General features: G+C 34.3%; 1 protein-coding gene across 6 annotated transcripts in view; it reads left to right on the plus strand.

The window, feature by feature from the left end:
• The first annotated feature begins 1,365 nt into the window (after positions 1-1,365).
• LOC129747849 (serine proteinase stubble-like) overlaps positions 1,366-27,469 on the plus strand; it is a 139,799-nt gene continuing 113,695 nt past the window's right edge. For 2 of the 6 annotated variants that reach the window (XM_055742217.1, XM_055742223.1), the window contains exons 1-2: positions 1,366-1,483; positions 9,965-10,666. In XM_055742217.1, the coding sequence (XP_055598192.1) occupies positions 10,348-10,666 (319 nt within the window). In that variant the 5' untranslated portion in view covers positions 1,366-1,483; positions 9,965-10,347. Of the gene's footprint in view, positions 1,484-9,405; positions 9,893-9,964; positions 10,667-27,469 lie in introns of all 6 variants that reach the window. The other 4 variants (XM_055742219.1, XM_055742221.1, XM_055742220.1 and 1 more) reach the window with 4 other exon arrangements.

A 27,469-nucleotide genomic window follows, 5' to 3' on the forward strand; every position in this document is an offset into this window, starting at 1 on the left:
CTCACTTTTTATGAAAGGGGGGTCCCCATACAAAATTATCTCTTCACATCTTATATATAAAAATGGAGGCGTTTTCTTTGTGATAACATCACGTATGAATGGTCGGTCGGAATGAAGTGAAATTTGGTATCCGAGGGTTTTTTTGGGTCAGAGATGGTTTGTATAATACTTTCAAGAATCTCACTTTTTATGAAAGGGGGGTCCCCATACAAAATTATCTCTTCACATCTTATATATAAAAATGGAGGCGTTTTCTTTGTGATAACATCACGTATGAATGGTCGGTCGGAATGAAGTGAAATTTGGTATCCGAGGGTTTTTTGGGTCAGAGATGGTTTGTATAATAGTTTCAAGGATCTCACTTTTGATGATAGGGGGTCCCAATACAAATTTAACTTTATTTTTTACGATTTCCATAAGAATCTATTGGCGAGCACAATGCAGTTAAGGACGTGTAGATGAAATTAAACATTTATTACGATTTATACTTTAGAAGGTAAAACGAAGTTTACCGGGTCAGCTAGTTTTAATAAAAAAAAACAAATTTAAATCATTTAGGTACAGCAAATTTAAATTGAAAAATAAATTATAAATTGTGATTAAGCATACCAAAATATTCTAAATCTTTTTCAATCCAAATTGTTTTTTACTCCTTTGAATTAAGAAATATTTATGAATCAATTTAAATGTAGTGTTAGCCCCATTCTATTGTTAGATTATTACCAAAATAACCTTCTCACCGTTTCTGAGGAAAACGAAAAAAAAGGAAAACGAAGTACAGGTTTTGCTGAGAAAAAGGTGCTGAAAAAAAAGTGAGAAGTTTAGCGAATAAAGGAATTAAGGATCTAATGATCACAAATTGGTGCAAAGGCTAGTTCAAAATTCTTATTATTGTAAAGGAATAACTATGTTTATACATTGGTAGATTTAAAAATTCTTGTATTTGAATCTTTTATTTTCATTTATTTTCATTTTCTCGTGATCATCAAACTTGTATGAACATCACTGACTTATAAAGTGAAAAATTATGGAATGATTTGGAGTTCCACCTCCCAAATTGCCCCGAACCGTTTAGCAGCTCATTGCACGGCCCGGTCATGCTGAGTGTGATGCATATTGGGAAAGCCACTAGTGCTAAAGTCTAGAGGAGACAGAGAGCCAAAAAGAGAGCGAGAGGGAAAATGTGCGTGCGAGTGAGCGCAAAATTCGACACGGAGATCGCGCCTTGGAAGGGTGACCGGCTAGCTAGTAGATAGGTTGAAAAGTCCGGCTGCGTTTTCGGTCGGTGGGTGGTTTCGGGTGGATGGATGAATGGATGAATGAATGGCGGATGGATTGTAATGATCCCCATCGGGAGTACAATATTGCCATTCGCAGCGTGGACGCGATTCGTTACGGTTCGTTCTAAGGGCATCTAATTGGCGGAAAAACAATACTACGCTCGATCGGGAAGAAACGAGAGAATCACGCGAAAAACGGTAAGGTTCGTTTCGTCGTGCAGCGTTTAGGTCTTTTTGGTGGACAGAAAAAAATGTGTCGAATACAAACGGTGTCAATGTGGGATCCGTTGAAAAATGATTGCACCTTGTTGAGAAAAGTGAATTTATCAATAAATAAATGAATAATGAAGCGATATGGGAATGCATAATTCAATCAGTGCGAAAGTGAAATCGAATTAAGAGACATCGATCGATTTGGCAGTGTCTTCAGAAAAGAAATGACAACAACAAAAAAGTGTGGAAATAAAAAAAAAGTCGTTAGCTGCCATTGACCGACCTCAGACCAGGCTGTGTTGACGATATTCCAACTTAGTGATTCGACTAAACATTTGGATATCAGCTTAAATTTATTGAACCTGGCTGGCGCTGTGTACGGAATAAAGAGTTGATGGCATGGAGTGCAGGCTCTACTGGATTATTTAACTGGCTGTGGAGAGGACTCGTTTTTCTCGAATGATTACTTAATTTATTTGATTATTTTTATTGAAAATGTGGTAGTGCAGAGAAAGCTGAGAAGATCATAGGAATTTAAGTGATTTTTTTTATAAATTAAGAAAAAAATAATAAATTAAATAGTAACGTAGCTAAACAGGAAATATAAATTGATTGTGTAAGTCACAAGAATACTAGAATCCCATTTATCTTTTCAAGCATCTTAATGTTTGATTACTACGAAAAAAATCTTAAAATTGTCATTCAATATTGTTGAAGTGTCGGTAGAATAGTGTCAAGTGAATAATCGAAAACAACAAGAAAAAACAACAAAGTAAATACAATTTTTCATATTTTGTTCTTTGACAAGAGTCAGTTTATTTAAGAAACAAAGGGCATAACATTTTTTACTCAAGCTAAAAAATACCCAATGTAAGCATATTGGTTGAATTTTGTATCTTAAAAAATAATCAAACGTACGAAAATCTATCGACAGTGTGAAATGTTAGATTTTGAAATATTTTGCGCGAAAAGTTTGTTGAAATAACGATAAGATTTTAAGATGGTTAAGAAATCAATTTTTGGTTTCTTTTTCATAAAGCAACGAAATAGACAAAAAATACTTTGAAATGAAGAGTTTTGTTTTTTTTTTTGGTAGCCTTTAAACAAATTTAAATTCTAAATTAAGCGATGCACTTTAAATTAAAAGTCCTAATTTCAACAAAAAGCATCTCAAACCTCCATTCCATTTTTTAATACAATAAAGATTACGAGTCAACTTGAAAAAAGATGCATTTGAATTCAAGAATCACAAAAGTAGTCCACAATACAAAAGCCCTAGCTCATATTTCTCTCAAATTTTTCGATTATTCCAGATTAGCCCAGACCAAACGAGTGTGGTTTTGAATACTGGTAAAAGATACTTCGAGGAAAATTCAACCACGGGAGAGTAAAGCAGACCGTTTTCCTAACGCACACACAAAAAAACATTTTACTGTTGAAGATGTTTATTTTGGATAATTTTTAAATTTAGCGAAAAAGCATTGTTTGCACTTGCTGTTAATTTTTCTGGTTTACCTGACATATGTTTTGAGAAAATGAAACCAATAATCATGGGAAAACCCAAATTATGAATTCATAATCCATCATTTAAGAATTTGTTATGAGATTCAAAAATGAATGATTTCATATAACTCATGTTCCTATGTGTTCGTTTTAAATTGAAAATTGTATTGAAATTTTAGTTCTGGGTCTCAAGATTCACACTAATTATATCGTCAATATTGTTTCTGCTGCATCATTAGAATTAAACCACTCTTTTACAATGCAACAAGCATTTTATAAGCTTTGCTCAAGCTATTGAAATGCAAGAGCTCTAAATCAGAAAAAATACAAATATTTTCTAAGCATTGAATTGACATCACAGAAGCTTGCTTTAATACTTTTTGCTTTATGTTAACACTAAAGTGGCATAAGGCCAAAGCACATTAGCATTGATTAATGCTCAAATAATGCCTATTTGGGCCAGTTGCCCAGTTGCTAGAAATTTGATTCAAATTATTTTCAAAAGACCGGATGGGTTCACATGCAGAGTCAATGTCAAATGTCAGAGCCATATATGTCATGAGTTCGATTCCAGCTCATCTTCAGCCGAAAAAAAATATCTCCGTAGGAAATTCAACCCGAGAGATCCCCTTATTTTTCATTAGCGAATATAAACAAATAGCAAATTTACTATCATGGCAAGAAAATTAATCCAAATAAAAAGCGAAAAAAAATGTTTTTGCTTGGTCGAACCTCATTTGAACGCCATTTGCATTTTCCCAGTATTTTTCCCGCCAACACTATAGCATCAACTAATTCTAATACAGTGCTTTCATAGGGTTATAACAGTTTCTGCACTAAAACAGCAGTTAATTTTGCCAAACCTGGCTCACAGAGCTAATATGATGCACAAAATCAAGCTCTATAGCTGACATAAGAGCATTATTGGTGCTAGTTTTAAGTGCTTATGGTTACTTAGGTAAAACTGACGTTAGAGGCAATTCTGGTGCTTGTTTTAGTGCTAATGCCCAGCAAACATAAAATCGCATCAGAAATGATAGAATAAGTCGCAAATAATGTTAATGCGAATCGCAAATCCTACCAAATAAGTAAACGATCGTAAAAGTGGTCACTTAAAGTCGGTCTAAATCGGATATGATGAAAAGTCTGCCACGTTTGCAAATCTGTTCTCCCGCGTGGGATTGAAATGAGAAAACAACCCTTTGGTTCTCTTTGCACTCGCAGCAACCAGATTACTAAAAATTAGATGGTTCCTTTGAAAGAATTTTCCAATGAAAGAAGCAGCAACTATTGTGGCTGGCAACGGTTTGCATGAATTGAGAGTAAAGCTTACGCTCTCTTGCTTTCTTTCAGGATGTACGAATAAGGTGTTGAATATCGCCCAATTCTTATCTTTCTAGGCAGAATTTAAAAATATGTATGTATATTGCCTCCACCTTTGTAGATAAATGCTGTTTTCCGACTTTTATACGATTATTCTATAATGTATATGAAACGTATAACAAATTTGTCGAGAAATATACCTACAAAAATGTTTGCTGGGTGGTTACTTGAGAAGAAAAAACAAGGAATAACAAAGTAAAATTTGAAAAAAAAAACAATTTAACTAGACGGAAGTTCATCTATTGTTATGAAAAAGTAAGAATATAAAATAAAACAATGCAAGAAAAACAAGATTAAAAAGACTTATCTTTAAAAAAATTAATGATTATTATTTAATGATAGAAAAGGTGTAAAAAAATAAAACTAGATAAAAATCAAAAAATAAAAAGATAAAAGTTGATAAAAAATGTCAAAAAACAGGTCAATCAAAAATGAAGGCTTCCATTAACATTTAAACGCTAATTTTATCAATACAATTTTCTAATTGTTTATTTTGGATTTTTTTCCAATGTTATGTTATTTTTTGTTTAAAACTCTTTGATTTTTTTTCCAAGTTTTTTAAAATTTTTTTTAGTTTGTTTTCCTTTGAGGTGTTTTATTTTGATTTTTCTGCCGTGTTTAAGGATTTTATCTTGTTTTGTCACATTTTTATGTTGCTTAATCTTGTTCAATATTGGATTTTTTCCTTGTTTGAATGCTCTGATTCAACAATGCCTCATCTTGTGTAATATGGTTTCATCTTATTATTTCTATACATTTTCTTGTTTGCTCTTTTTCAATCCAGTTTTATTTCAATCAACTGATTCTGTTTTGTTTTATTTTGTTTAAGTTCACTTTCTATGGAAGATGCTTCATCTTGATCTTCATCAAGTTTTATCTTGTTGTATTTGATTTCTACTTGTAATGTCAAGCTTTGCTTTGTGTTTGTTTATTAGAGGTTTTATCTTGTTGCAATTAGTTTGATATATTTTTGCTATTTAGAGTCGTTGGGTCCTTTAATCATATGTTGTGGTTTTTTCATGCTATTTTCAGTGATTCACAGCATTTCCAAAATAAACGGAAGCCGTCATCTTGGATTGGTGTCATTTTGGCGTCAAATAGCGAATTTCAGATTATTTTCGTTTAGCCCTTTCACCCAATACCCATATTATGAGAGTTTCAAGCGATTATCAAAACCTGTGAAATGTTATGCGCTGCAGACTGAAATTGATCTTTGGCCTAGTACAAGATCTCATACCAAATTTGGGCCAGATCCGATCAAGGGAAGGGGTTGCTCAACAAGCCTGAAGTTTGTATGGGATTTCGAGACATTTTGTTGGGGAGAAACATGAAAAACCAGTTTTTCATCAATAACTTTGGTTCCCGTCGGCCGATTTCTTTCGAAAACGGTTTTTCTTAAAGCCTAAGTTATGAAAAATATTTTATCCGAAGACTGCGACCCCTTCCCGTGATCCGATCTCGCCCAAATTTGGCATTAAGGGATAACAAATATTCAAAGGAGCATTTTTCGTACCTAAATATCGTTCCATGCCAAATTTGGTTCCATTTGCTGTTGTAGCTCTTGAGTTATGCAATAAATGTTGTATGGAACTTCCCTCCCTCTTTCTTTTCTCCCCGCTGGAAGAAAGAAGGGGTCTCAAACAATCATTAGAACATGTCACGTTCCCAAATATCCGCCCATGCCCAATTTGATTCCATTTGCTTGATTAGTATTTGAGTTATTTAAAAATTAAAAAGAGGGCCCTCCCCCCTTTATATCTCCCTACTAAAAAGAGGGAGGGGTTTCAAATAATCATAGAAATATTTTTCGTATCCAAATACCTTCCCATGACAAATTTGATTCCATTTGCTTTATTAGTTTTTGAGTTATGTAAAAAAATATGAAAGAGGCCCCTCTCCCTTTCAACTGTAAAAAGGGAGGGGTCTCAAATAATCATTGAAATATTTTTCGTATCAAAATACCTTCCCATGCCAAATTTGGATCCAATATCTTGAATAGTTTTCGAGTTACATGAAAAATTGTATGGTAGCCCCCTCCCTCCTTTCTATCACCCCACTGAGAGGAGGAAGGGGTACCTTATATTCATTGAAATATTCTCTATTCCCAAATACCACCCCATGCCAAATTTGATACCATTTGCTTGATTGGTTCTCGAGTTTTGTAAAAAATTGTCTTTTGTTTGGGAGGCCCCTCCCCCCCTTCATGTTAGGGAGAGGGGTCCCAAACTATAATAGAAACCTTCCCCGGCCTCCAATACCCCCACCTGCCAAGTTTCACGTAAATCGGTTCAGTAGTTTCTGAGTCTATAGGGAACAGACAGAAAGACAGACAGACAGACAGAAATTCATTTTTATATATATAGATAGATTATTTGGAAAAAAAAGGCGTTCAGAAATCATTCTAAACAACTTAAATAGTTTATTAAGTAAAAGCTTTATCAGCATTTTTGAACTTCCTGAAAGCAAATGGTTGAATCAAAATTATTAGCATTTTCTATGACCGTAATTATACAATTTTAAAACTGCATATAAAATGCCTTAATAATACCATAATAAAACTTTCAGATGCTAGTTTTTTTTTTTATATGCGAAAGGGAAAAGCCCGCGGGAGTAGGGTTTATTTAAATTTTTATCCTTGCTCTCGTAGGCATAAAAGCTTCTCATCATTTTATTTTTTTTCATGATTTTTTTTGGAAATTTTGTAAACAATTCTTTGGCTTACAATTTAAATTTGGATTTTGCATAAAAAACAGTTTCTGATTGTGATGGCAGTGGTGGTGATCGACTGCATAGCGATGAAGGCGGAAACGATAAAAAAGAATATATGGGGGTGGGTATTAGTTGGGGTCGATTGCAGAGGTTTACACATGATGAGAATTTTCAGGTCAGTTGCGCATCCACAGTGAGAATTCAATCTCTAATGAGAAGGTGCGGTGGACATCTAGTATCTACTAGATAAGCGGCATCAGGTATTTACAGATACAGATTCAGATCATTTCTCAGATTAAATTGAGTTTCAACTTGAATTTTGTACAGCTGTTTTCCGTTCGTTAAAGTTTGACCTTTGGCTACCAAATTAAGAAAAAGTAACTTTACCTCTTACCGTGTTCATACAACGTGTCGAAACGTCATTGTGTCTTCGTGTATCATATTCATGAGTTGAGAGAGGAAGTTGTAGGTTCCGGTGGGTGTGGGGATTGTGGAGAAAATTTTTAATTTGGATCACAGTTTGTAATTTTCGTAAAGCCTCAACAAGAAAAACAAAAGGCGGAAATTCTCGATACAAACCAATCGTTGGTTATAACCTCGGTTTTCCAAAAACTATGTACAACACCTGTTTTGTAGAGCTTGTAGAGACTTCAACCTGTTTTACTGGCACTTTCTCATATTGCAAACATGTCCTGCAGTTTCGATTGGACAAATACATGGTATATTGATAAGCGTTGCTTTATTGGAATAAACTTTTTTATCCTCCACAGAAGGCTGCACGTACAGCTTATCTCCCTTTTGAGATTTTCGATGTGGCTTGTCCATTTAAAATCATCATCAATGATGAGTTCAAGGTATTTGTAACTTTGAGCTTTATCAATGGTTATGGATTGAAAAACTAGGTCATTACTTGGTGGCATTTGAAATGACCTCCGAAAACGTTGTAGAAAACGGTGTTTTTCGTTTTGGTGAGATGATGAGACAGCAGATTTTTAGAGAAAAATTCTTGAAGCAGTTGCAAATCTTGTTTCATTTGAATAACGACCTCGCCAAAATTGGTGATGTATAACAAACGAAGTTTCATCTGCAAAGAGTCTTGGTTTCCCTTTTAGACCAAGTTTCCGTAAGTCGTTTATGTACAACAGAAAAAGCAGTTGTCCTAAGTTGCTTCCTTGTGGTACGCCGACAGTTAGAGGCAAAGGCGTTCTGTTGTTTCTGTCGACTACAACGTACTGTTCTCTTCTGCTAAAATAATCTTAAAATAATTCATTGGCTGTTTCTCGGATATCATAAATATGCAGTTTTTACAGTAGCACAGAAATATCTATGGTAACGAAAGCTTTTTTTAGGTCCAAATAGAGAATGCCGACATTCTTTTTAGCATCCAAACCATGTAGAATTTCGTCCACTAGTTGGCTTCATCTGTGTTACTTGGGACGGTAATCTTGTTCTTTAGTCCGATTTGAATGCAAAAGAGCCTCTTTCGCTCAAAATAGCCACCATAAAAAAATATTCTTCTGGACAACACATTCTTCCATGGGTCACAAGATTTTGGGATCGGTTTCGTTCAATTCTCCCTGCAACTTATAAAATTGTGTTGCATAAAAAATTCAATAGAAGACGTTCAAACTTTTTTTTTTAACAAATGTGATGTTATGTAAAAGGATGCTCTTTGAATAAATGTACATGAAAAAGAATTTTAAAAATATAAAAGCTGGCACTCATTTTAAATGATATGTGCTCACGTAAGAACTTATACTAGACACAAAACACACAACGTATTACAGGACATGACACTCAACGTTCTTACTTAACGGAAAAAGGGTTTAAAATTACCTTTTTTTGTCGACCGGTTTCGGGCTCGATGTTGCCCATATACAGGACGATGTCCGACTGAATACTTGAAGTCAAATAATGTAACCATTTAAAGCCTTTTCCGTTAAGTAAGAACGTTAAGTGTCGTGTCCTGTAATACGCCGTGTGTTTTGTGTCTAATAAAAGCTAGCCTTAAACCTCTATGAAAAAATGTTTATTAATGCTAGAAACTTGATGACTCAAAAGTTTGTTTGATGCTACAATGGTTTTTGTGTTTAACGAAAATTTTAAATTTTTCCTCCTCTATAAAAGTTTTAAGGTCAATGAAGGTAGCCTTTGATAATTGAGCTTTAATATGCTCAGTAATCTATTTGGATCAAGAATATTGGTTTAGAGCTTGAATTGGATAAAATCGAAAAAAAGGGTCTCCTATTGTTTTTAAGTTAACCGTTCAATAAACGCAAGCCATAATATAATCCTCTTACCCTTAATGATCTCATAGATCTTTGCCAAAACAGAAGATAACAAAACGGGTTGTTATGATTCACTTGTTCCGTTGACCGCAGGCAGAGTCGTAGAGGACTGTAGAGGACGTCGTTCATTGATAGATAGGTACTACCGCGCTAGAGTAGCAGGTGTCGGAATCGACTCATAAAAGTGAAACAAAAGAAAAGTGGTGCCAGGGAGGCACAACACTTATGTTTGATTGCCTAAATCCATACACGAAACGAGCCGAACACGAGGAGAACCAGATCCCGGTAGTAGCTGGTCCATCCGCCCTCTGAAGCCGGCAATCCGCGCGGTGCCGTAACACGTAACATTGCCATCAGCAGACCCGTCGAACCAGCCAGTCAGCCAGCTAGTCAGTTAGCAGCTTCAGTGAATGGGCCCGGTCGTTGTTTCGTGGCCGCCGCGAAGTGATAGCGAGAGTGATTACGCGATCGTCTGGTTTAACCAAGAAGGGGAACAGAAAGGAAACACTGGAAGAGGTCGGTTGATCTTCGGCAGCCGAAGACGACGACGGGTGGTTTTACAATCTTTCGTTTACTTACTTGGGCTAGGTTACGTGTTGGTGGAGTGAAGTGGATTCTCCACGCGACTCCGAAAGGCAGGTCGGGATCGTCTGAATTTCGGGTGAACACACATTGTTGATCACACAAAGTGTAGATACCCACGCACGGAAAGTGAAAGAACCGGTTCTCACCCGAACCCAAAACACAATCAAGTTTAGTGTTTAGCATAACCTACACGCGACGACTCGGCAGATCATGTGCATCGGAAGATCGTGACGATTCGTGCAGGGAGCCAAAGCTAAACAGCTGATGAGTTTCGGAGTGCTAACGACGAAGACGACGACGGGAAGCTTGCGTGTCTATTGCAAGCCGAAGAAAGGTACACAAATTGTTTGACAATCGACCAAAACATCAGCAACAGAAAAAAAACTATGAATGGCGTGCAGTTTTTGCGGCAGGGCGTTTCTCAACCAATTTATACTGCTGCTGCTGCTGCTGGACGACGCCGGCGGTGGTCCATTGATCGATTGTTTGCCATGGTTGGGGGATGGACGTGGATGTTGACGTTGCTAGGATGTTGCGTCGCGGTATCGATTGATCGTGAGTGGCCCGGGCCGGCGTCGTCGTCGTCAGGAAACGGTGGTAGCTTTAATCGTTACTACAACGACGTGATCGAGAAGGATGATTTGCGAGGAACCATCAACCGACAGCTGCCGAAGCAGGGCAAATTTTTCGAGGAATTCGATCGGAGTGAGTATGAAATTCATTTAAAAATTTAATCCAGTGATGCGCACTAACTCAGAGATTCATCGTAGTAGGAAATCATGATATTAATCATTTCAATGCCCAATACATGGGAAAAAATGGAGACAATCGCTTCATTTGCATATTTTTCAACATATTTTTTTTGCAAATAGTTTCCTAAAATTTCTTATTCTATGATCAATGCATTTATCCACAATAAGATGATTTTTTTCATTTTAATGTATTGTCTGTCATGTATTTTCTGCTATTCAAGACAGCTGAATAAAATTCTGAACCATTGAAAACCTATGGAAACAACACAGGTTCACAATTGATAGCTTAAATTTATGTGCCTTTCCTTTGTACCATTAAACACAAAATATAATTTCCCCTCTTCAGATTTTTGTGGACTTATAATAGCTATGTATATAAAGTTCTCCAGAAATTGGATTACATTACGAAAAAAATAAATAAATTACGAATCTAAATTCTTCAAAGATTTTTCAAGATCTCAATATTTCATTATATATAAGGATATTGTTTTGCTTCAATTTGGTTTTCCGTCTCACGACATAACCTGAAGAACAATATTCCTACAACTCACTCGGTCCATGGCAACCGTTATCCAACTTTACGGACATCCCACATTCGCCAGATCACGCTCCACTTGGTCTAACCACCTTGCCATTATGCCTCTGCTCGACTCGTTTCTACCGGATTCGTAGCGAACAGCTGTTTTGCAGGATAGTCGTTTTCAAATTTCAGTCTATAAAAAGGAACGTAAATATCTGGTGAAAAAATCGTTCATTCTGAGAAAGCGAATGGATGGGGGAGGGATGCTGTTGAAAATAATTCTGTACTCTGCTCCTCTTGCTCTCCTTGATTTTCATGCATTCCAAAGTTATTATTTCTAAAATACATGAAATTAGAATAGTAGAGATTTTTTAATCAATTTTCTCAATTTACTTATTTCAATATCCTTTAATTCATTCGTTTATAAAACAATCTGCGTATCTTTGTTTTTTTCTTCATGTAGGGCAGGCATGTCAAACTCGTTTAAGTGTGCGGGCCGCATTGAAAATCTTTCATTTCCAAAAATAATAAAATTCCCTTGCGTAGCAAAAAAAAATCTTTTTAATATTTTGTGGCAGGAAAGCCAGCGTACTTCTGTGTAGTAGGGAATTTTGTGATAATTTAAGACGGAGCTACGCGGGCCGCATTGACCAAGGCCGCGGGCCGCATGCGGCCCGTGAACCCCCAGTTTGACATGCCTGATGTAGGGGAAAGTCGGGTAAGACGGACACCTCAAGGTAGAATCGCAATAGAAAACCAGATATTGCTATTTTTATCGCAGTTTTGGTGCAGATGGGCAGTTTAGGTTGTTTACTATCGCATTAACCGCTGGAATTAGTAAATATCCTTCATCAAGACTGCTATAAGCCATCTAAAAAATGCTCGCAAATTACACTTTTCAAAAATGGTCGGTAAAACGGACACTGTTCAGAAATGGTACATTTTGGCGCAAAAATTGATGTAAATGTAGATATTTTTGTGAATTATGTATAGGAAAACGATTTTAAACCAAAATGGAACCAACTGGTCCGAGTCCAGAAGCGAAACAGTGTGGTTTCGGAATTCCGTATTTTATAGGCGCTGTCTTCTCCGGATATCCTTTTTAAAAAGTTTTTATGGCCTATTTGAGATGTTGAGTGCATTTCGACCGGCAATTGCTCTTGCCAAGGTCTTCTGAAGGCATATGGAGGATCAAACCGATGAAAAATTTAAAATACCTGGAGAAATTTATGTGTCCGTCTTACCCGCTTTAGCACCTTTTTTTCTAAACGATTGATGTTCAAGCCCTTTGACCGAAACTCGCTGATTTTCCTCCAAATGGTTAAAAAGAAGCCTAATAAACACTCTTCCTTTGAAAACGTTTTTGTTTGTTTTGTTAACTATTATGGGACCTTGCTTGCTATAAATAAACAAAGGGTCTCGAAAGTGTTGATACACTCAGGCGAACATATTCCCATCATTAGATTAGTGCCAAACATTGTAATTCCCGAAATATTGAAAGTGTCTGTTTTACCCGCTGTGACCGTCTTACCCGACTTTCCCCTACACATTATTTCCAAATTTATTGATTAATTTTTGAATATAATAAAAAATGAAATTATAGATTAATTTCTGATAGTTCAAATTATTCTGTCTGAAGACCTAATTTCTTCCGATTTGAATAACTAAAGTGTGATTTTTAGAATGTATTTTCTACATAAAATTTAAAACTAGAATTCTACTGGAAACTTCTGGGAAAACTGAAAACATTGGCACATTTTTGGAACCTTTTTTTATAAACTGATTTTGAAAGATTTTTGCGTCTTGATCTTTGTTTTGTCTGACTTTGTCTACCACCTCTAGTTTTAGGGATATGGCGCTTAAAAATTAATCAGTTTAGAGTGAAATCAACCTTTGACAACTAAAAAAGAACCTTTCTAACCTACATGAAAAAAAAAAATGAAGTGGAGTGGAATAACGCTTTGAAAAAAATCTATTTTACAATTTGAACAAAATAAATAGACATGTTAAAACGGGCTTGCCCGTCCGGAGTATACGTGTTCACCACATGTAGACTTCGGACCAACCAGATTTCATTGTATAGGTTAAGGTAGTGCCACCTCTATCCCGGTACTACTTCTCCTAAATAATGAAATGTTGCAGGGTAAAGCATGGTGTACGTTAATAGGTTTCCTCGCAAAAATGCTCTTTCGCTCTTTTCAACATCTGTAAATTTTCTTCTCACTTCTCTATCCATCTTTATCAATTTCATACCTACTTTTCACCGATATGCCGAAAAATAAAATTTACGATATCAAAAAAGGAACTATTGTTCAGTTAATTTTATCTTATTAAACAACTTTGTTGAAGACTGCATAGCGCTTTGACTTTTCCTTAAAAAATACACATGATTCATTTTGCTTTGAAATGTCCTGCGACGGAGGAAAATAATAAAAAAAAAATACTTCTATAATCTTTACCCAGAAGTCGTATTAACTCAAGGTTTCGGAATGCGTCATCAAGTAAAAGCCTTTATTTCCCAAATCTTAGAACTTTTTTCTACTTACCAAAAAAGTGCACAAATTTTTTAAGATATAATTATGCCTATTTTCAAAAATAAACCGAAGACAAAAGCTGACAGGAAAAAAAAAATAAGTTTTGAATGTAGCGTAAAAGCTAATAAGAAAAATAATTTTTTGCATTCCTTGCATTTTGACATTTTTTAATGAATTTGTCTTGTATTATTCGTGAATATGTATTTTAAGTTCAGGAGATGAATTTAAATGGATATCGCCCAAGCACAAATTCTTTCAAATTAAACAGCACCATTTAATACTTATTTTCCAATCTTGGCTCTGAAAAGTTGAAATACACGCAATTCTCTTTTGTTGTTGGAATATTTGTTTTTAACGCTCTTTATTGAATTAAGAAGTAAAAACAACAATTTGCTCTTTTGCAGTACCTGCATATATCATAAGGTTGCCAGAATTTTTTCCACTCCCATCCGGGCCTAGCAATTCCGGGCATTTTTTCAAAAAAACCTGGCAAAATCCGGGCATGGATTTCAATTTCTCAAATCCAAAAACCGGGCAATAACCGGGCAAAATTTAGGTGTTATTATATATAACAGCAAAGGAAAAATGCAAAAAAAAAATTAAATTAATATTTTATTAATTGCAGACTTCCAAAAACTTTTTGGAACACTTAAATATTTAAAGGTTTATAAAAGTAAATCAGCGAAATTATTTGAAACAACCGTTGAAAATGTCCATACCATTAATCGATTTTGCTGAAACTTACTCAAAAACTTTGATTTTTTTTTTGGTTTTTTTGTGAAAATTGTGAAAAAATCCGGGCAATATCCGGACTTTTTTCACGATATCCGGGCAACCGGGCCGGACCGGACTTTCTCGAAATTTTGCATCAAATATCCGGGCAAACCCGGATAAAACCGGGCAATCTGGCAAGCTTAATATATCATCCATAATATAAATATTTGAGTGATAGATTTGAAACGAAATAAAATTAAATCGGATTCAAAATAAAATAATCATTTATAAATTTCTCAATGTAATTCTTTTGAATTTCAATACAAATTTTTAATAATGGTAAATTAAGGGTGAGAAAAGTGGAGCATTAGAAATATTGCTTTGATTCAACACTTCATGTATTATTTTACAATCTATTCAACAGAATAAGATTCCAGTTCTGATACTTAATTAAAAGTTCTTATTTTTATTTGAATTTTATGTATGAAGGTGAGATAAGCTCATTAATTTGACATCAAAGATTCATCTAGATGCTTTGATTATGATCCAGCATTAATGAATTTCCCTTGATATTGAAAATATCGTGAGACACACAAAAATGGTTCCGTAAAACGGGGTAACTTTCATCACCGGGGAAACTTTGACCCACATTAAATTTTTGCACATTATCATCAATAACTCAGTCTATAGTTTGAATTATTGAAAACTGTTTTCTACATTTTAAAGCCTATTTATTGAGTATCAAATAGGCAAAATTTGGTTTGTAATTGTAATTTTTTTCTGTTAGTAAAAATGTAATTTCAAAATCCTATAATATCTTTGTTTTCTGAGGCTCGCAAACAAACAGCTCTTCTGATGATACCAAAAAGCATTTAGAAGCAAAAGGGTTGTTGAAAATGAAAGAACAATTTTTTTTCTTTGTATATGTATATTGATAGTGCTATTTTTATAGTCATTTAGTGATAAATTTTCTATATTTAAAAAATAATGACATTTTTCAAGAGTAAGCCCGTATTGGACAAATAGATAGAAACCCTATCAAATGATTAACTTTGAAGAAAAAAATGAAATGAAAATAGTGGGAGGGCCTACAGAAATATGGGAAGGTAAAATTTCATTTGTATTTTATAGCTCAAACTTTTTCACAAATAATTTAATTTTTGCCCCTAAATGTATGCACCAAAATTGTTCTTTTTTCGATTATAAATGTTTTCAACGTATTCTAAAAAGCAAGGTAAAATTTATAAACTTGCTAGTTTATAAATTTTTCAATATTTTGAAGGTGTTTTGTATTCTTTATAGTCAAGAAAACTCGTTAAAACCGTTGAAAATAGAGACTGATCAAGATTACCCCAAAGCAGCAGATTCAAAACAGAGACGAAATCGATTTTTAAATTAAATTTAAAGTAGTCTAATAAATTTCTGCAATCATGTTTACCATTCAAAGGAATCCAGTACTGGTTTTTAAAATATGAAACATGCCACATTCTCATTTACAGAAAAAATAATAAAAAAATAGTTAAAAAAGTGATCAATATTACCCGGGATTATGGCACTAGAAAAAATATTTAAAAAAAAACATCAAAACGACATTGATATACGCTGTACTAGATGTTTGAAACTTTATTGTGAATTATATAACAAAATTATAATTTCATGATTTTAAACTATTTTGGCTCAGAACAACATTCGCATTAGAAATATTTTCTCAGAAACCATGTTTTTTTTCAGTTTTGCGCAAAAGAATTAAAATTGTTGATTCAAACTATGAATCAGTATTTAAATTAGTTTGGCACCGGGGGCAAGTGCCACGAAGCTCCATTTCTAGTAAAAACTTACCAAAATAAATACCTAAGCAAACGAAATTTGTTTTGTGTAAGAGAGAAAAATCAATTTTTCATTAATCTTAGAAAGCCATACTCGTTCGATTTGAGTTAATTCTCAATTCCTTAAATTCATTTTTTTAAATAATTTTTTTTGTGATATTCTGAAAATTGAATGTTCTTCTTAAAGAAATCGTTAAGAAAGTTTTGCTATCTAAAACATAGGATAAGAATGGGGTTTTTGGATTCATTCTGTTAAAGAAGATTAGTTTGTAGTTTTTGTTAACAAATTTAGGCTCTTTACCTTAAAATTTATTTTTTTAACCATTTTGAAAATTAATGAGAAACACAACCCAAGTATACAAAATTGAGAAAAACAAAATGTTTTCGCTTCTTCAATATTAAACAAGCCTGTTGTTATTTTGTTTCTTTATAAAACAAAATCAAGAATCGAACATCGTAAACATGAAAAAGTGGCAACCATGTTTAAAGAAAGATTAGAAAATTGATCATTCGTTATGGAAATTTACTGCAATATAAATTTCTTACCATAGAAGCAAATAAAAGACCTAACGCCTTTTTTACATTTAGAAGGGCCAAGATCTTTTGAAACTAGCGGACCTCAGTCGAGTGCGAGGAAGGACCTTTAACCTCATGAAAAATCTTAATTTTTGGGCCGTGTGGGATTATCTTGTGAGGTTTTTCTTATGGCGAGACTGAAGTATGAATGTTTCGGGCAACGGAAGAATTGTTGTTAATTGCTAGTGAAGGTTTTTCTAGGGCAACGATGTGGTTTTGTTTATGTTTTCGTGGCGCTCGACTACTTTGATAAAAAAGTAACAAAAATTAAAGCATCGAAATCGTATCGGAATGTTTGAAATAATAATACCTACTTAGAACAAAGGAATAAAGAGCAAAGCCTGAATAGAAAGAAAACAGAAAAAGTATTGATTCGTAACGTGATGCATGTGAACGGCTTGTGTGTTAGTGATGGTTTGGGACCCGTGCCTGCATCCAATGAAAAGTTGAGAGGTGAAGGGCCATCTTTCACAGGAGTCGGGGTTTGTGTGTAGGAGTTGCTTCTATGATTGTTTGAGTCTCCCCCTCCTTGAAGTAGGGAGTGGAGGAGGGAATGGGAATTAAGGGAACATCCATAAATGACGTAGCTTTTTTTACGAGTTTTTATACCCCCCCCCCCCCCCTCGTAGCATTTCGTCACCGGTTAAATCGGTTTTTAATTTTTAATTGGATCACATACCATCTTTTTGTTCGTCCGCACTACAAGTTCTCGCTTGTGGGGCGGACCACGCTAAGCCTACTAATGTGTGGTGGTAGATGCAACTCTATCTGTATCTACCACTTCATAGTAGTAGGCTCGTGAGGAACAAAAATTTGGTATGTGATGGTAATGCTTCTAGACAAATTCTACCCGCTCATTTTCACCATCTTTCATTTCTTCTTACCTTCTATCCATCTATATAAAAATTTCATAATCTTTAGATGTCCCTACTAAAAAGGACATCACTTTTCACCGCTAGGCCGATAAATCAAAGTAACAAACAAAAATTACGGTGATTAATCTCTTCATAAAATTAAATAACTTTGGCCAAAAAGAAATAAAAACACGACATCATAGCATCGGTGGTTGGTCACTATCAGACTATCGACCGTACCGTTTCGCATGCAAACCCCGCATGTAACGAATGCGAAGATAACAAACTGAGAAGACTTAAACATCGATAGATGCGTTTCTGAGTTAAAGGGAGCTTATCTGAGCGATCACATACCATCTTTTTGTTCGTCCGCACTACAAGTTCTCGCTTGTGGGGCGGACCACGCTAAGCCTACTAATGTGTGGTGGTAGATGCAACTCTATCTGTATCTACCACTTCATAGTAGTAGGCTCGTGAGGAACAAAAATTTGGTATGTGATGGTAATGCTTCTAGACAAATTCTACCCGCTCATTTTCACCATCTTTCATTTCTTCTTACCTTCTATCCATCTATATAAAAATTTCATAATCTTTAGATGTCCCTACTAAAAAGGACATCACTTTTCACCGCTAGGCCGATAAATCAAATTTAATTTTTACTTTCATTATCAGCATTTTGCAAGAATAATACAAAAAATAACAAAAAAGGGAAAGAAGTTATAAATGGAAGTTTAAAAAAGCATATAAATCAGTCAAAAAAAAATCAAGCTACCTTTCAACAAACAGGATAGCTAGTAAGTATTCAATCAGTTGCGTCGGTCAAAATTATCTCCATTCGGGATTCCAATGAAATAGTTGGGCAGCTTTCCTCCATCGTCTGTTCGGCTGGAATAATTGCATCTGCGATGTCAGCTGCCTCCACCCACTCTCTATCGTCCTCCGGAGTGATGACCAGCACTTCGTGTCCTCTTTTGCCTACAATTCGCTTTGGACGAATCTTTCTATCCGAGACTGGGGCCTTGTGAATTTTTCTATGCTCCTTTTGAAGAACATTTGAAGCAAAATATAAATTGCATTTCTTGCATGTACGCTCCTTGATACGCTTGAAAACAGTCAGGCAGTAGGAGCCAAAAGCTTCATGTTCAGATTAGATTGAATTAGGCATAATTTTGCCCGATTTTAATTTTTTTTTTCGATATTTAATTAAAGCTACGTAGCTTTACTTGAACCCCTACCCCCCCTCTCGTCACACATCGTCACACAAAGTCAAACTCCCCCCTTCCCCCTCAAATGCTACGTCATTTATGGATGTTCCCTAATTGACTGTAAGCTGGACAAACGGGTGGAGCCTGGTTCGACAATATGAGTTCGTATGGACGCATGCAGTTCTAAGATTGATTGGGATATCTTCCAGTCTCTAATTTTGTTTAACGAAGTCTCAGGTTGTACCAAGCTACAGAACTCCAAAGACTGAATTGCAGGTTACAAAGCCAATGGAAATATATATCAAATTGCTTTGTGTTTCAACTGTTTACTAATTTTGTTTTTCTGATCATTAACCCCTCATAAAACTATCCACCACAAAGTGGACGGAAAGATACGAAGGGAAAATAGCTGATCTACAGAAACCCAAAGATAATACTTTATATTCTAATTATTATTGCGGTGAGTAGAATGTTGGTGAGTATTGTGATTTCCTAATTCCTTAACAGCATTTAATGTATCAATGTTCCATATATACTTTCCTAAATGACATAAATTCATATTTAGGTATTTCCATATTCAAAATATTATATGAAGCGTTTGGTAGGGATCTCCACGCTTCATTCCGCCCCTGTATCCTGTATCTTTCGCGGTTTTCATCACATGGTTGGCCTGGCCGTAGTAATATCTGTAGTGCATAGGAATATGTAACAGATAATACGCTGAAAAGAAAATGAAAGACGCAAGTTTTCCATTTTCCAGGATGCCTACATGTTTTGGCCATGTTGATGTAAGAAGAAGAAGAAGAAGAAGAAGAAGAAGAAGAAGAAGGGCCAAGATCTTTTGATCCATGAAACATGATAAAAAGTTCTAAAAATTGAAGAATATTGCAAATCACAAGTTTCCGTACATATTTAGTCCATGGCAATAATCTCGTTTTCTTCTATCTAAAAAAGATACTGCATGGGAAAGCAAAAGCATCAACAAAAAAAAAAGTTAAATTATTTAATTTTACAACCTTCCTCATTTTTTTTTCAAATCTTCCTAAAATTCAAAAGAAAACGAAGAATTTCAAACATGAAAAAATGGAACAGATTAAAGAATCAATATCATGCACTAACAAAGTTTCATTAAGTTGAGAACCCAAAATTTGATGGTGAAAAAAGTTCAATTTATTCTGTTTATTTCTCGGAAGAAACTATATGACTTGCGCTGCCGGCCGCCGTGGCAAATGAGCAGAAAACAATGCACATATTGAATTTAAAATTAATACTTTTCTTAATATTAAGTACCAATATGGAACCAAAGCTCTCATTTTTAAAGATATTATTATTTTTTCACAGTATCTGACCTTCTATTTTAAGAATTTTAAACTAGTTTTTAGTTTTGCTTGAAATCAATCAACGAGACTTAACATAAAAAGTACATGTGAATTCCTTATATGGAAAATTCGTTATTAGTAGCTCGTTTATGAATACTTTAGCTGTGATTTTATCGAAACATTGGCTTATTTCTAGTCTGCATTGTGTCTTTTTCTTGTAAGTTAAGATTAGTGTAAATTTTTGAGTTTAAGATTATTATTTAACATATTTTTTAATTGGAAAAAACTCTTTTCAAAGTTACATATGGACTAGCAACACAAAAACTTCTCAATTTTATTTTAAGAGAACCATTTCTGCCTTTAAGATTTTAATACAAGTTCGTTGTATTAAAATCTTAAAAAGTGATAGGTCTAATCTTATGATTCTGTCGTATTTCAATTGAAATTCGTCTGCAGCTCAAAAGCTCCCAATTAACTTGTTTAAATACAATATATAAAGAAGTTTCAAAATTTCAAGAAACTAAAATAGCTTTTATATTAGAAAATTAAGTAAATAATAAAAAAAAATGTCAGCCAGAAAGGGCAACGACGTCATCTATCATCATATGACATTGTTGTTTAAAAAATAAACAAGAGCCGCAAACGCCGCAAGTCTTTCCAACAACAGAACCTGCCGATAAAAACTGCCATCATTGTAGTCAGTTTGCAGCTACCACCTGATCACATCGATTGTTTTGCCAGTGTCTCTACTTACCTAATTGAAAAATAGCTTATAAATCTCCAAGATTTATCGCTCATCGGCTATCAGTTTCGTGTCGTTTGACGTTTGTCGTCAAATGACATAATACATCGGGGAACGGATGTACCCATCAAGAAAGTTCTGATGTCTAAATAAAATATGTTTCTTAGGAATTTACATCAACCGTAGGCTTTATGGTTCTAACTTTCATCGTGCTGACGGATATAAAATAGTTTCACTTTATCAATATGAACACAAATGAAAACGTCGAGCTTGTTTCAGCAGGGACAAGAAGTAAGATTGGACTTCTTTAATATCACTTAGAGATATTCAATGAAAAACTCTTTTTAAACCAGGTCCGGTCCGGTGCGGTCAAGATTATGAAATTTGATAGACGGAACGAAAATCAGGAGAAATGAAAGATAGTAAAAATGAATTTCACTTTAATGATCGCTCATAAAAGCTCACTTCAACGCAGGAAGGATCTATCGATGGATTGCATTCTTATTATGTTATATTCGCGTTCGATACAACCGAGGTTTTGGTTGAAGCGTTACTTAAAAGCACATGGCTTTCATCAATAAGACGGATAAACTACAGTTGCGTTCAAAAAAGAATGAAATCGCGTGAAGCTGCGCACTTACTTCCAACTTTGACAAGCTGCCATTTCTCTCTCGGTTGGTATTTTTTCATGAAAATTTCTTACAATCTAGTTCAGTTATTCAACTAACACTCTACGAAATTTGAAGTCTTTACAATAACGGGAAACAAAGATAGAGCTATTTCCGTAAAAAAGGAAAATTTGGAGTTGCTTCACTAAACTTGTTGTATCTTCGGCTATTTTCATTGAAAAATCTTGAAATTTTGTCCGAAGATGTAAAAATGTTTGATCTAATATCAGGCCAAGTTTCATCAAAATCGATGAACGTGATCAAAAATGGTGCCGGGTAGAAAATCAGGTTCATTATCGCCCTGCAGACGATTTCATTCTTTTTTGGACGGATGTTTACATGGAAAACATCGTAATCCATGTATTCTTGGTTTTTTCTTTAACAAAATCAAAATTTATCACAAAGAATGTTGTAAATTGATAAAAACTTCATTCGTGCTGTATTCTTGAAACGTGACTATATTTTCAAAATTTTATTATAGTTTTTTTCGAAGCTTAAACATTAAAATTATTTCATCCCAAGGTTTCATTTCAAAAAGGGTACGTTAAAAAAATTGAGTTTTAAATATGAGCTTCTGAAGGATCATTAACGAAAAATACATGAACGGTCGTTAATCGACGCTTAAAAACCCGCATTTGAAACTTAATGACTGTTTTATGACAACTCAATTCGAAATGTGTTCTTCAGATGAAATATTGTCATAATAAAAGCTTTAATTTGTTTGATATTGTTATTCAGTCAAAAGCCTCCTTTGAAAGATTTTATGTAAATTGGGGTTCGTTTTGTATTTTCTAGTTACATTATTTCAGGTGGAATGGACATCAATAAAGGACAATGTTAAAAAAAAAATCAAGAAATTCATTCAAGCATAATGCCAGCAAGTAACAGTAGCTAGAAGCAGCTTGTTTTTTATCCTCATATAGATATAGATTGTCTCCTCGCAAATTTTTTATTCAAATCACATATAACTACCTGATTTATGAATAACAAAGATTCTTTTAAAAAATCGATAAGGACTTAATTAAAGTTTATTCTCGAATCACATGTTCAATAAGTGTGATTTTTTATGTTTGCATTAAAGAAGTTTAAAACAACCGCGTTAACGCCATAAAAAATTACGTTTATTAGTTTCGTTAAAAGTTTGATAATTGAATTCATTTATTGAAGCGCATTATTATGTTAAACTTCCATTGAAATTTTTTTGATAATAGTTTTCGAATAAAGCTAATCGGGTTTCGTGACGTCACAACGCATTCTTTACCCGGGTGCGACTCAGAACCTTCTGAACCGATTTTCATTCAGAAAATTGCTGGTGACGGATTTTTTTCTATGATTTTTTATGCCCAACCATGCACGAATACAAAAAAATAACTCAAACTTAGTTGATTTGGGCATTAAAAAGGCTTTTTTAGGAGAGTCTGCCATTAAAAAAAATTCTATACTCAATTTAAAAAAGCCCAATCTTCCAAATTATTTTTCAAATTGACGATTTTAACCTTTGATGAGAATAAATAAAAATTTAAATAAAAAAGTTAGCGATATAAATCATCAGATTTTTGTATCAAATTTTCTCGATGCAAACTTGAACAAAATTAATAATTTTAGTATGAAATTTGGCATTGAAAAAACTCCAATACATTGCGGACCAAATACGAGATATCTCGGTTTTATTTTCGCTTGCCGTTAGTATGCTAGCATAACTCATGTTATGTTATGTTATGCATGTTATGAATCTAATAACGAAACCTCATTCTACAAAATGCATCACGAAATTTTGTTCATTGGTTTCTGAAACATAAAATGACAAATCTTGTGTCCTTAACTGCCGTTCTAAGCAAGAATGTACCATGTGACTTTTGGGTAATTTTAACCTTTTTGCTGGAAACGGTCTTTTTTAGTGTTAACTTTCGAATAAAAGCACAAACAAGTATACTTTGTTCCGAACTTATACGAAATTTTCATCAAGATGGTTGTCTCTTTGTTGATAGTTCTACGCAAGAATGTCACACTAGAGAAAATTCTATAAAAAATGTAAATTTTATCTAAAAATTGTCTTAAGATGAGTTCAAACTGTTGAATTTAATGCTATTCACACACTCAGAGAAATTTTCACTAAACACTTTTCGAAAGGCACTACTTACAGGATCCATACTCAACTATACATTTTTATAAACAAAGAGGAACGTATTTCTCAAATTACGGTTTAGCATGAGTTTTTGGGAAAAAAATAAACTACGCAAGCTTTTAAAATGATAGAAAAATTATAGCCGTGTGACAGTTTTTCGTAGAACTAACATCGGCATTCGTTCTGATTCTACGCAAAAGTTTCACACGGAGCATTTTTGGCTCTAATTTGATGTTTTTTTTGAAGGAAACGTAATTTTTTTGGCAGAAAACATTTTAAAATGATTAACTTGAACTATTCACTACGAAAAAACTGTCGGTGAATTTTTAGTTTGAGAGAAAAATTGGAAATATAGCTGATATTCAATCGCGTTTTTCTCGTTTGCACGTTTTTCCACATGGGACAATCTTGCTTAGAACGGCAGTTAATATGTTAACGATATTAAACAATACACTGGAAAAATATAGAAATTTGTGCAGATTTTTAGGTGAAGATTTTTCTTTAACATTTTTCATAATGAATCAATTCAATAATGAAAATCCTGCAGATATTTTTTTTTTAAATTGGGGTTTTGAGGAAAAACAAAAAACTTAAATTCTACCTTTTATTTAAGACTAGCTGACCCGGTGTGCTTTGCTACACCTTTCAAAATCAAATGATACTTTCAAAAATTATTCAGATTTTTATTGATTTCTTGGCATTATTTTAAATCAAATTATAACATAATTCATAAGCTATCGCTAAAAAAAAGAGCTGCAGCTGGAGTTTCGAATTGTAACACAAAGATAAATTTAATCTGTCTGGAGGGTCTCAAATTAATCGTACGCATACAATCTAACTTATAAAGTACGGTTGTTTTTGCTTGATATGTTCTGGTTTTAAGCTAAAAAACTGGTAAGAGAGCCGCCTCCTCTGTCCTTTCCATCACCCCCTGCTGAATGGAGGTCGTGATCTTTAATAATCATCACCATTTCATTCCCAAAAATCCTCCTACATCAAATATTGTTCCATTGGTTGATAAGTTTTAAAGCTTTACAACAAAATGTATATGGAGCCTCCTCCTTTCTTCCCCTCTCTAAACTGTAAAGCGTAAGGGTCTATAACAAACGTAGAAACATATCTCGTAGCCAAGTACCTTTCCATGCCATATTTGTTTCCATTTCTTGGCTTCGTTAGCATAAATTGAGAACTTATGCTAAAAAATTGTATTGGACTCACCTCCCTCCTCCTATGTACTTACGATGGTGTGTCAGATAATGATAGAATCATACCAAAATGATTTTCCACGTTTAAAATTTGTCCATTTCTCGGATTTTGTAAAAAATAAAGTTGAATGTAAGCCTCTTCTTCCCTTCCTATATTCCCAATTCTATCATCCTACTGCAAGAAAGGAATTGTTTCACATAGAAAAATTATTTTTCGTACTCGAATGCTTTTTGATGCCAAATTTGGATGCATTTGCTCGATTAATTCTCGAGTTATGCAAAAAAAATGTATGGAAGCCCCCCTTTCCCCCTTTATATCTTTCCGCTTAAAAAGATGGGGCCTAAATTCATAATAGAAACATTTCTCGTATCCAAATACCATCACATGCCAAATATAATTCAATTTGATCGATCAACTCTCCAGTTAAATTAAAAATTGTAAGGGAGATCTCTACTCCCCCTTTTCATCCACCTCTTTGAAGGAGTGAGGGATGCCAAATATTCGTAGAAGCATTTCTCGTACCCAAATATCATTCCATGCCAAATTTGGTTCCATTTTCTGTTGTAGTTCTTGAGATATGCAGTAATAACTGTATGAAACTTCCCTCCCTCTTTCTTTTCTCCCCGCTGGAAAAAAGGAAGGGGTCTCAAACAATCATAAGAATATGTCACGTTCCCTAATACCCGTCCATGCCAAATTTGGTTCCATTTGCTTAATTAGTTATTGAATTATGTAAAAATTATTAAAGAGGCTCCCCTTTATATCTCCCTACTTGAAAGAGGGAGGGGTCCCAGATAATCATAGAAATATTTTTCGTATCCAAATGCCCTCCCATGCCAAATTTGGTTCCATTTGCTTTATTAGTTTTTGAGTTATGTATAAAAATATGAAAGAGGCCCCCCCCCCCTTTTCTACTGGAAAGAGGGAGGGGTCTCAAATAATCATTAACATATTTTTCGTATCAAAATACCTTACCATGCCAAATTTGGTTCCAATATCTTGATTAGTTTTCGAGTTATATGAAAAATTGTAAGGTAGCCCCCCTCCTCCCTTCCTATCACCCCACTGAGAGGAGGGAGAGGTTCCTTATATTTATAGAAATATTCCCCGTCCCCAAATACCACCCCACGCCAAGTAAGGTACCATTTGCTTGATTGGTTCTCGAGTTATGCAAAAAATAGTCTATTGTTTGGGAGGTCCCTCCCACCCTTCCTGTTAGGGGGAGGGGTCTCAAACCATAATAGGAACCTTCCCCGGCCTCCAATATCCCCACCTGCCAAGTTTCACGCAAATCGGTTCAGTAGTTTCTGAGTCTATAGGGAACAGACAGACAGACAGACAGACAGACAGACAGACAGACAGACAGAAATTCATTTTTATATATATAGATTTTCAGGTGAAATGTGTTTACACACTCATTTTGTATAAAAAATTGAAATCTGGAAATTAAATTGACAAGCAATCTTAACATATTAAGAACCGCAAAGACATATTTGATGAGAAACACCGAAATTGGGCATTCTGTAAATCAGAAATTTATCCACAAGCTAAACTTTTTTTTCTGAATTTTGAATCTGCATTCAGAATTGGAATTTTAAACCTGCATTTAAAAATTGCCTTTTGAATTCGTATCCAAATTTCCATACGATTTCTGAAATGTCCTAAAAATACGATTTTCGAATCTTATTCCAGATTAGAATTTTATGAGCCAAGTTATAGAGCCGCCATCCATGAAACATTTATTAAAATGCTGTAGTCAGGTTTAATCTAAATTCACTATTTAAATTATTTATTTTAATCTGCAATGTGAATCAGAATTAAAACAAGAATTCTAAATCTTACTTTTCAATTTTGGAAGCTTTAAATTTTTGAATTTTGTGTACGGAATTTCGAATTTGTTTATAAAACAAAATTTCTCTTTTTTTCATGTTAAGAAAACTATCGTCAAAACATTGAAAATGCATATGATCTCGAACAAACATGATTTAAATTTGAAATGAAATGCAAAACCAAATTTGAGCCAAGATTTCAAAGCAGCTTTTCATTTCTAATTTTTTATTATTATTCGAACTGAAAAACAAGAGTCCTGAACTGAATACAGAATCGTAAATACGAACAAATTTACGATAAATACACTTTAGGTTATGGGAATTATGGAATCAGAACCTCCGAAATGGGTTTGATTTGTTGCGAAATTTATTATTCAGACCTGAGTTTCAATGAAAAAGTGAAGAAAATTGGATAAAGTGTGGCACAATTTTGTACTTGGAATGGGATTTTGAGGTTTTGGCATTAGTTTTTAGTCTAGATTGTAACTGTTGATTAACCTTACTCAATTACCATAATTTGGTTCATTTTAAATTAAAAATTTTAAGTGTAGAATAGAATCCCTCGCTTGCTGTTTTGAATCCTCATGGGGGGGTTTAACCCCCAAAACCTCCCCCGTTCCTACGGCCATGCAGCTAGT

This window comes from Uranotaenia lowii, chromosome 2 (genome assembly GCF_029784155.1).
Source record: "Uranotaenia lowii strain MFRU-FL chromosome 2, ASM2978415v1, whole genome shotgun sequence".
Lineage (NCBI taxonomy): Eukaryota > Metazoa > Arthropoda > Insecta > Diptera > Culicidae > Uranotaenia > Uranotaenia lowii.